The sequence below is a fragment of the Nomascus leucogenys genome, chromosome 23 (assembly GCF_006542625.1).
Source record: "Nomascus leucogenys isolate Asia chromosome 23, Asia_NLE_v1, whole genome shotgun sequence".
NCBI lineage: Eukaryota > Metazoa > Chordata > Mammalia > Primates > Hylobatidae > Nomascus > Nomascus leucogenys.
The window spans coordinates 28,018,470-28,029,976 of NC_044403.1; the positions used below are offsets into that span (position 1 = coordinate 28,018,470).

The 11,507-nt window shown below is 37.3% G+C and overlaps 1 protein-coding gene across 2 annotated transcripts in view; it reads left to right on the forward strand.

The window, feature by feature from the left end:
- The window catches only part of AKAP3 (A-kinase anchoring protein 3), a 35,754-nt gene extending 24,356 nt beyond the window's left edge, over nt 1-11,398 (forward strand). The window contains exons 5-6 of one of the 2 annotated variants that reach the window (XR_004028341.1): nt 9,624-10,428; nt 11,222-11,398. Coding sequence is in view for 1 of the 2 variants with exons in the window: in XM_030804876.1 (XP_030660736.1) it covers nt 9,624-9,779 (156 nt within the window). In the remaining variant the exon portion in view is untranslated. Of the gene's footprint in view, nt 1-9,623; nt 10,429-11,221 lie in introns of those variants that run through there. The other variant, XM_030804876.1, reaches the window with a different exon arrangement.
- The last annotated feature ends 109 nt before the right edge of the window (nt 11,399-11,507 follow it).

Below are 11,507 nucleotides of genomic sequence, written 5' to 3' on the forward strand. Positions count from 1 at the left end.
ACATGGTATTAGCAACGCTTGCAACTGGGTCGCTACGTTTATCTGATGACTGGGAAGACACACGATTACAGAGCATCCAGATTAGGCTATATCAAGCCTAAACAAGAAACTGTCTGGTCTTTGACTTTGGTCTTAGCAAGACTACACTTGCTACTTAAAGTGTAGTCTGTGGACCTACAACATTGGCATCACCTGGGAGCTTTTTAGAAGTGCAGAATCTCACACTTCCCTCCAGACCTACTGAATCAGAATCTTCATTTTAGCAAAATACCCAGGGGAGTTGTGTGCACATTCAAGTTGGGCTAGAAGACAATGTGAACTTCCAGTATTAGATCTATCCCTAAGAGTCGTTGGCAAGCTCTGTCTCCATGCAGGGTTTCCAATCCGTAAAACAGACAACTATTTTATAGTGTATAGCAATTAGCAGAGGTGGGGAGTGGGAGGCTATATTCTGAAGAAAATTTAAGCTGATGAAAAAAAATCTGAAAATAAGCATAGCCTTCAGGTGTATAATGTGTGAGAAAGCCTTTTGTAGCCATCTTTGAAATCAAACCCGTCATATATAACATACGTAATACATTCTGGCTTTAGACTTTTTTGTATTGGAATGTGTTGTTTTAGATTATTTTGAATTGAAACATGTATCTAAAATAGGACAATAGACTTGCAGTCCCCCACTTTTATACACACACATACACACACACACACACCTCTGTCTACTCTAAAGATAAAGATAGTCATCTATTTTATTGACTCCTTCTAAGAGTAGAAGGAATGAGAAGCAGCATGTTCAAACTTCAACTAATAAATAGACGCACTGATTATTAGTATATTTTTAAGAACAGGGATGACATAGACACCAAAGAAACTACCTAAAAATGACTTTTTGAAAAGAGATTAATATATGCAAATATTCTCATACTGATTCAGGTGATTGAACCTGCTGTCACTGGGATGTCTGTGAGCCCGATGTCTTTAAATACATTTGTATTTATTTTTGAATAAATGATATGTGTGCATAGTTCAAAATTCAAAAGTACAAAAGGATGCACGGTGAAAATTAAGGGTTGTTTTCTCATTTGTGTGTTCTATCCCATTGCCTTCCCTGGAGAAAAAAACCGTTTGGATCAATTTCTTATTTATCCTTCCAGAAATACACAGACACACACACACACACACACACACACACACATAAAGTCACAAATTATTATTTTATATATATATATATATGTCCTCTTCTGCAACATATAGAGCTGTCACATTCTTTTTAATGGCTTTATATATTTTATAATATGCTTTATATATTTTATAATATATGAAGCCATTTCGTATATCATATATGTTTTATATATTTAACCACTCCCCTATGTATGGATATTTCAGTTGTCACTATTTTGCACTGTAAGCAATGCTACACTGAATATCCTTGAATATGCATAATTTTGCACAGATTCAAATGTATTCACATGTGCTATACCCCTAGGAAAGGAATTTCAAGGTCAATGAGAATATTATTTGTGTAATTTGATACGTTTCCAAATTGCCTTCCATAGAGCTTGTACCAATTAACACACCTATTAAAACAGTGTAAGAGGACTATTTCCTCACACTTTAACCAACAGTGCATGCTAAAATTTTTAATTTGCTAAGTTGCTTTACTTTTTGTCTTACTAGGAATGAGGGTGAGTATCTTTGCATATATTTAAGACCATTTGAATTTCCTCTTCTGTGGATAAATTGGTCATAACTTCTGCCCATTTTTCTTTTTTTAACCTTTATTTTAGGTTCAGGGGTATATGTGCTTGTTTGTTATATAGGTAAACTCATGTCACACAGGTTTGTTGTACACATTATTTTGTCACCCAGGTACTAAGCCTAGTACTGACCCAATAGTTATTTCTTTCTGAGTGTCTTCTTCCTCCCACCCTTCACCCTCAAGTGTTTGTTGTTCCCTCTTTGTGTCCATGTGTTCTCATCATTTAACTTCCACTTCTGATAACATGCTGTATTTCATTTTCTGTTCCTGAGTTAATTTGCCAATGGCAATGGCCTCCAACTGCATCCATGTTCCTGCAAAGTAAATGGCTGTGTTCTTTTTTATGGCTGCATAATATTCCATGGTGTATATGTACCACGTTTTCTTTATCCCATCTGCCATTAATAGGCATTTAGGTTATCTCCATGTCTTCGTTATTGTGAATAGTGTTGCAGTGAACATCCATGTGCACGTGTCTTTATGGTAAAACAATTTATATTCCTTTGGGTATACACTCAGTAATGGGACTGCTGGGTTGAATAGTAGTTCTGTTTTTAGCTCTTTGAGGAATTGCCACACTGCTTTTGACAATGGTCGGACTAATTTACACTCCCACCAACAGTGTATAAGTGTTGCCTTTTCTCCACATGCTTGCTGTTACTTTTAATAATAGTCTTTCTAACTGGTGTGGGATGGTATCTCATTATGGTTTTGATTTGCGTTTATCTAGTGACCAGTGATATTAAGCTTGTTTTTATGTGCTTGTTGGCCACACATATGTCTTCTTTTGCAAAGAGTCTGTTTGTGTCCTTTGCCCACTTTTTAATAGGGTTGTTTTTTTCTTGCAAATTTGTTTCAGTTCCTTATAGATGCTGAACATTAGACCTTTGTCAGATGCATAGTTTGCAAATATTTCCTTCCATTATGTAGGTTGTCTGTTTATTAATAGTTACTATTGCTGTGCAGAAGCTCTTAAATTTAATTAGATCCCATTTGTCAATTTTTGCTCTTGTTGCAGTTGCTTTTGGTGTATTCATCATGAAATCTTTGCCAGTTCCTATGTGCAGAATGGTATTGTCTAGGTTGTCTTCCAGGGTTTTTACAGTTTTTAATCTTACATTTAACTCTTTAATCCATCTTGAGTCGATTTTTGTATATGGTGTAAGGAAGGGGTCCAGTTTCAATCTTCTGTATATGGCTAGCCAGTTATCCCAGCACCTATTGAATAGGGAGTCCTTCCCCATTGCTTGTTTTTGTCAGCTTTGTCAAAGATCAGATGGTTGTAGCTGTGTGGCCTTATTTTTGGGCTCTCTATTCTGTTCCATTGGTCTATATGTCTGTTTTTGTACCAGTACCGTGCTGTTTTGGTTACTGTGGTCCTGTAGTATAGTTTGAAGTTGAGTAATGTGATGACTCTAGCTTTGTTCTTTTCACCTAGGATTGCCTTGGCTGTTGGCAGGCTCTTTTTTGGTTCCATATGAATTTTAAAATAGTTTTTCCTAGTTCTATGAAGAATTTCATTGGTAGTTTAATAGGAATAGCATTGAACATTTAAGTTGCTTTGGGCAATATGATCATTTTAACAATATTGACTCTTTCTATCCATGAGAATGGAATATTTTTCCATTTGTTTGTGTCATTTATGATTTCTTTGAGCAGTGTTTTGTAATTCTCATTGTAGAGATTTTCACCTCCCTGGATAGCTGTATTCCTAGGTATTCTTTTTATGTTCTGCCCATTTTTTTATTGCATTGTAGGCCTTTTTCTTGTTGATCTATAAGAGTTTTATATATTACAAGGAATCAACTTTTATGATATTAAATACAAATGTTTCCTTTGCCATTGGTCTTTTGATTGGTGTTTTTTTTTGTTGTTGTTGTTGTTGTAGTTTGTTTCTGCCATACAAATGTCATCAAATATGAGACATTTTTCTTTTATTTTTGCTGGGTTTTATGTTATATTTTGGAAAACATTCTCCACTTTACGATATTAGCAAAAGTTTCCCTTTTTTTTTTCTATTACAGTCATGCATCGCTTAGTCATGGGGATATGTTCTGAGAAGTGGGTCATTAAGCGATTTCCTCATTGTGTGAACGTAATAGACGGTACTTACACAAACCTAGCTGGTATAGCCTACTGCATATCTAGCTTATATTGTATGGCGTATTGCTCCTAGGCTACACACTTATATACAGCATGTTACTGTACTGAATACTGTAAGCAGTTGTGACACCACAGTATATGTGGATCTAAACATATCTAAATATAGAAAAGGTACAGTAAAAATATGATTTGGAAGATAAAAAATGGTACATCTGTATAGGTCACTTACCATGAATGGAGCTCACAGGACTAGAAGTTGCTCTGGGTGAGTGAGTGACTGAGTGGTGAGTGAATGTGAAGGCCTAGGACATTACTGTTCACTGCTGTAGACTTCATGAACACTGTATATTTAGGCTACGTTAAATATTTTAAAATATTTTTCTTTCTTCAATAATAAATTAGCAGCTTACTGTAACATTTTTATGTTACAAACTTTTAATTTTTTTAACTTTTTGACTCTTTTGTAATAACACTTAGCTTAAAACACACATTGTACAGTTATACAAAAACATTTTCTTTATATTCTTTTTTATAAGCTTTTTTCTATTTAATTTTTTTACTTTTTATTAAAAATGAAGATACAAACACACACATTGACCTAGGCCCACACGGGGTCAGGATCATCAACATCATTGCCTTCCACCTCTGCATGTTCTCCCACTAGACGGTCTTCAGGGTAAGTAACACTCATGGAGCTATTACGTCCTATGATGACAATGCCTTTGTCCCGAAGGACCTGCCTGAGGCTGTTTTACAATTAATTTTTTTAATAAGTAGAAGTAGTAGACTAAAATAACACTAAAAGTATAGTACAGTGATACAGAAATCAGTAATGTAGTCATTTATTATCATTATGAAGTACTATCCACTACATGTAATAGTGTGTGCTAGCCTTTTCTATAACTGGCAGCACGGTAGATTTGTTTACAGCAGTATCACCCCCAAACAAGTGAGTAATGTGTTGTGCTCTGTTACGATAACTATGATATCACTAGAAAATAGGAGTTTTTCAGGTCCAGTATAAGCATATGGAACCACCATCATATGTATAGTCTGTGGTTCACTGAAACATCATTATGCAGTGTATGACTGTACTTTTATGATTTTTAAAATATATTTAAGACTTCAATACATTTTGAATTCATTTTTATTAAGGTATGAAGTAGGGTTACAATCTCTTTTTTTTTTTTTTTTTTTTGAGACAGTCTCTCTCTGTCACCCAGGCTGGAGTGTAGTGGCGCGATCTCGGCTCACTGCAACCTCCGCCCCCCAGGTTCAAGAGATTCTCCTGTCTCAGCCTCCCAAGTAGCTGGAATTACAGGCGCACTGTAATTTTTGTACTTTTAGTAGAGACGGGGTTTCACCATCTTGGCCAGGCTGGTCTTGAACTCCTGACCTCATGATTCACCTGCCTCGGCCTCCCAAAGTGCTGGGATTACAGGCGTGAGTCACCGCGTCTGGCCACAGTCTCATTTTTTTCCTATTCTTTTTCTAAACTTTCTATTCTGTGCCATTGAATTGTCCATCTACTCTTGTACCAATAGCATCTTATTTTAATTACTGTAATTCTGTAATATTTTTGAATATCCGATAGGACTGGAGACTTTATTTCTCTGCCTCAGAATTTTCTAGACTATTTGTGTTTACATTTCCCAGTTTTCATCCCCCATCCATGGGCAACCATTAACCTTGCCATCATTATAAATTTGCCTTTCCTTGACAGTTTTGTAATGGAGCCATAAAGTATGTGATCTTTTATGTCAGGCTCCTTACACTTAGTGTAAGGTTTTTGTGGTTCATCTGTGTTGTAGCATGTATCAGTAGTGTATTTCTTTTTATTGCTGAATAGTACTTCATTATGTAGATATACTACATTTTGTTTGTCCATCTGTCAGTTAATAGATATTTAGATGGTTTCCATTTTTCCTATTATGAGTAATGCGACTATGAGCATTCACATACAAGTCTGTGTGGTTGTATGTTTTCATTTCTCTTGGGCAGATAATGAGGAATGGAATTGCAACATGTTACAATAAGTGTAATTCAATAAATGTAATTTATTTTCTTTCTTTTTTTTTTTTTTTTTTTTTTTTTTGAGACAGGGTCTCTCTCTCTTGCCCAGGCTGGAGTGCAGTGGCATAATCATAGTCACTGCAGCCTCAGACTCCCTAGGCTTAAGTGATCCTCCCACCTCAGCCTCCCAAGTAGCTGGGACTACAGGCACCCCCCACCACGCCCAGTTAATTGTTGTATTTTTTTGTAGAGATGGGGTCTTGTCATGTTGCCCAGGCTGGTCTCAAACTCCAGGGCTCAAGTGATCTGAACACCTCGGCCTCCCAAAGTGCCAGGAAAACAGGCATGAGCCACCACACCTGACCGGTTTAGTGTAATTTCTTAAGAAATTGCCAAACTATTTCCTGAAGTGGCTGTAGCATTTTACATTTTTACCAGTAATTTACACAGGTTTCAGTTTCTCCACATCCTGGTCAATATTATTCTTTCATTTATTGTAATAAGTATAGTGGTACCTCGTTGTGGATTTCATTTGGCATACATACATTAAAATGATGAAAAATATTGAGCATGTTATTCTATTACATGCTCATTAGCCATTCATATATATTCTTTAGTGAGATACCTGTGCAATTCTTTCACCCATAATTTGGTTGGATTGTTTTCTTCTTGATTAGAATTATAAGAGGTCTTTTATATATTCTGGATACAAGTCCTTTATCTGATATATTTTTGCAAATATTTTCTCTCAGTTTGCGGCTTATCTTTTCATTTAATGGAGTCTTTTGAAGAGCAAAATGAAGTCTAACTAGATGACAACCAGTTTATCATTTTTTACTTTTACGTCTTGTGATTTTAGTGTCAAAACACATTTTTGCCTACCCAGTGGTTCTCAACCAGGAGCAATATTGCCCCCCAGGGGACATTTGGCAATGTCTGGAGACGTAGTTGGCTGTCACAACAGAGAAAGGGGTTAGCACTGGAGTCAAACAGGTAGAGGCCAAGGATACTGGTAAACAACATGCAATGGGCAAAATAGCCCCACAACAAACCCAGAAGGCCAGGAGGGCTGAGAGCTAGAAACCTTGACCTATGCAAGGCCATGAAGATTTTCTCCTTGTTCTTGTCTACATGCTTGATAATTTTAGCTCTTACATTTAGGTCTATGATCTACTTTGAGTTAATTTTTGTGAGGTAGGAGTCCAAATTCAATATTTTGCATATAGATATGAAGCTTATCTTGGCACCATTTGTTGAAAAGAGCACTGAGAATCTGGCCCCTCTGAATTGTCCATCTCCTTTATTAAAAAATCCTATTGACCATAAATGTTAGATTCAAGTCTTCTTTTGATTGGCATTTCCATGGTACATCTTTTCCTATAATTTTAACTTATTATATTTGAAGTGAGGTTTTTTGTAGGCAGCATACACTTGGGTTACATTTTTTGTCCCTTCTGACATTTGATATGTTTAGATCATTTATGCTTAGCTTAGCCCAATTTATGGATATGTTCGGATTTAAGTTTACCATTTTATTTTTTGTTGCTTCTCTCTTTTTTCTTCCTGTTTTCCCTTTGTTGCCTTCTCTTGGACTATTTGAACATGTTTTAGTATTCCATTTTAATTTATCTGTTGCATTTTTGACTATATCTTTTTGTGTAGTTTTTTTAGTGGTTAATCTAGGGATTACGATATACATACCAACTTCTCAGAATCCATGTAGCGTTAATAGTTTACCACTTAAGCTGGAATGTAGAAATATTACTACCATATAAGGTTCCTTTATCCTTCTCCCTTTATAGTTGAGTTGCTTTATGTATTTAATCTACATACTTTGAAAAAACCCTCAATGTTACTTTTGCTTTCAACCTTAAAACATTTTTTTTTTTTTTGAGACAGAATCTCACTCTGTTGTCCAGGTTGGAGTGCAGTGGCGTGATCTTGGCTCATTGCAACCTCCGCCTCCTGGGTTCAAGCGATTCTCTTGCCTCAGCCTCTCGAGTAGCTGGGATTACAGGCACGTGCCACAATGCCCAGTTATTTCTGTGTTTTTAGTAGAGACGGGGGTTTGCCATGTTGGCCAGGCTGGTATCAAACTCCTGACCTCAGGTGATCCTCCTACCTCAGCCTCCCAAAGTACTGGGATTACAGGCGTGAGCCACTGTCTCGGCCCTTAAAACATATTTTAAAGAACAGAAGAGGATAGCCTGCTCTTTATACTGAGAGTTTTACTGTTTGTGTTGCTCTTCATTCATTCTTAATGTTCCCAGTTTCCTTCTGATATCATCGTCCTTCTCTCTGAAGAACTTCCTTTAGCGATTCTTTTAGAACACATTTTCTGGCAATGAATTCTCTCAGTTTTATTTAATCTGACAATGTCTTTATTTGACTTTCATTCTTGAGTTATAATTTCTGCTGGATATAGAATTCTAATTTGGCAAGTTTTTTTCTCTTAGCAGGTAAAAGATGTGCCACTTTCTTCTGTCCTCTATGGTTTCTGATGAGAAATTGGCTGTCATTTGACTTGCAGTTCCCCTATAAATGGTTTTCTCTGGATGCTTTTAAGATTTTCTTCTTTTTCTTTAATTTTCAGCAATTTAGTTATGGTAGGTCTTTGAGTTAATTTGTTTGGGTTTGGGTTTGGGTTTGTTTTATTTTAGGTACCCTGAGATTTTTGAATGTGTAGGTTTAAAACTTTTTGGCAAATTGGGAATACTTTCCTCCATTGTTTCTTCAAATGTGTTTTGCATCATCGCTTTTCTCTGCTCCTTTGATATTCTAATAACATAAATGTTAAAGTTTTGGTATTGACAAGTCCTTGGGCTCTGTTTATTTTTAAATATTTTTTGAAATAAGTTTAATCAATCTTGTATGTTGTTCAGCATGGATAATTTCTATTGATCTACCTTCAAGTTTACTGACTTTCCTCTCTCATTTACATTCTGCTATTTAGCCCATCTGATACGTTTTTATTTTATATTTTGTAGGTAAGTTTTAGTTCTAAAATTTCTATTTGGTTCTCCTATTTCAGTTTCTCACATGGATATTTCTCTTTCTGAAGAGGATCTCAATATTTGGTCTGTTTATCTGCCTGCCCTTTGTCGTAAAAAGTCAAGAGCAAAATGAACAAAATAAAAATCTGATTACTTGAGAGAGTTTGTTGCCCTTAGGATTCCAGATAAATGACAGCGTTGTATTTATATTAGAATGGTTGCTTAACTAACTTTTCTCATTTTGTACTTGGAAAAAGAGCTAAAGATAGGATCCAATACCTGCAATGAATTTTGGTTCTGCTAATTACTAGCAGTTAATTCTGACAAATCTCTGTACTTCTCTGGGAAACATTTTCATGAGGGTTGAATTGATCTCTGAGGTGCCTTTTTGCTCTAACATGTTAGGACTCTGTGGTCTATGGGGCATGGAAAGCAGCATCCACATTTGTCCACTGGATATTTTCCATCTTGCCTTATTGATCTTAGGACAGTGATGGAGACTTTTATGATATTAGGGTGAGCTTAGAACCTTAGAATTCTTAGAGAGCAAGATCATGGACAGGTGGGTGTTAACATCTCTTCTTTAAACTAAGAATGATGTCACCAACCTCCTTCTGTTAAACAGGCCAGCAAACTTTAAAGTCTGTGTTGCAGTTTCCCAAGGTCTGCCTGGCCTCTCTGCTCTAGCCTTGGCAGGCTCCATCTGGCCTGCCATGAGATGCTGTGCCTCACCACTGGTGTTTTCTTTCCTTTCACAGCTACTTCAGCTCTCAGCTGCTGCTGTGGACAAAGGATGCAGCGTGGGCGAGGTTCTGCAGTCAGTGCTGCGCTATGAGAAGGAGCGCCAGCTGAACGAGGCGGTGGGGAATGTCACACCGCTGCAGCTGCTGGACTGGCTGATGGTGAACCTGTGATTGGCAACCCCACTGCTTTCCCCTCTTCTGGCAGTGGGGCCGGCCCTTATCCCCGCCCTTCTTTCTCACTTCCACATCTCCCCCTCTATATCCTCACAGAGCCCTAACATTATCTTCATACCACTCTCATCAAAGACATGTCACCTTATGCTAGTCACTGGATTTTGCAGATTTTCCTGTCCATGCGAGCAAGGACGTAAAATTAAAAAATTACAATTAAAGGGCTCCACATGTTTTGTTTCCTTGGGACAATCAGGTAAAGAAATCCCAGGAGTGAAAAAAATAACCAGATGAATGGCAGGGGTGAAACAGAGCTGGACTGAGAGGCCCTGCTGAAGGTCACTCAGCCTGTCCGCTGTCTGTGTCACAATTTGCAGCTTCCTTATTTAAACTGTGCTCTTAAAGTAAGCCACAGTTTATCAAGAATTCATTTTAACCTTTTATAACCATGAAAATCAGAAGATACTTTCGAATATTCAATCAAAATCATCCTGATTACAATGTTGAAGACTTGGCTTCTTAGTCTCTGTACAGCTGCAGAACAGTGTCCACCTCCAACTTCATCCATGGTTGAAGATCGTGTCAAGAATGTTCCCAAGGATCTGAGTTCTATTGCTGGTTTTGTGGCTTTCTGGCTATAGAAACTGCGGTAAGTTCCCTGTTCTAACGCTGCTCTGACTTAATGTCCATATCACCCCACTTAAGAAATATTTTCTATTCTTAGCCTGGATTTTCTGTGGAATTTTCTATTCCTGACTCCCCTTTCCTTTTAGAAACTTCTCCATTGGCTTCTAATTTTCTTTCTGTATCTCTGGGTCTCTTGGGGGACCTCCTCAACTCTGGCAACTCCTTATATATTTGTCTTTCCTGGGACTTTCTCTCAACCCTCTGCTATTCTAACTCAAGATTTTTCCTGGGAGATTACGTCCAAATCCATTGCTTCAATGACCTGGTGTCCCCCTTCATAAAATATTATGCAACAATTAAAATGAAAACTGTATTGGGGGGAGGTTAATCCAAATGGCAAGTAAAAAAGAAAACTATTTTTATATATTCTATGTTGTTTCTGATGTTATGATCTTAAGTTTCATGTAAAATTCTATCTATCCTATGACAACCACATAAAAAGTATGTATTTGTGTAGCTGAGGATTAGAAAGGGAAGTAAAAAGACATACTTAGATTTGGCGTATGGTAGATGAGTGAACATGTCCTGCCTGTTTACCTAGCTTCCCTTCCTTTGGGAAACCTTCCATCCCTTGCTCTAGTCTAGAAAAGCATCAGTCACACTGCCTTCACCATCACTGTGGGCTTGGGGCCCAGACTGGCCAAGCATCCCAGTCTCCCAGTCACAGTTTCTGTGTCACAATCATTTTGGAGACTCCCTGTTAGCAAGGAAGCCTGTATCTTTTGACTGGATGTTGGTGGTTAACTTCTGAGCAGGGCCTGTCATCAGGATGAAGTTAACCATAGTGAGAAGCAAGGCTAATAGATGAAGAGGGAGTCTGAGCCCTACAACCTCATTTGAATTCCTGGATCCTGCTGTGCCTGAAACTACATCTACCCTTTCTGATTCTCCACTTACTTAAGTCCATAAATGTCTTCCGTTGTTTAAAATGCTTTTGAATTCAGCTTCTGTCATTTTCAAACAAAAATCCTGACATAGGTTGGCAGTCATGGGCAAGAAGAAAAAAAATTTTCTTCTGTTTGGAGTTCCATTAATGATGCT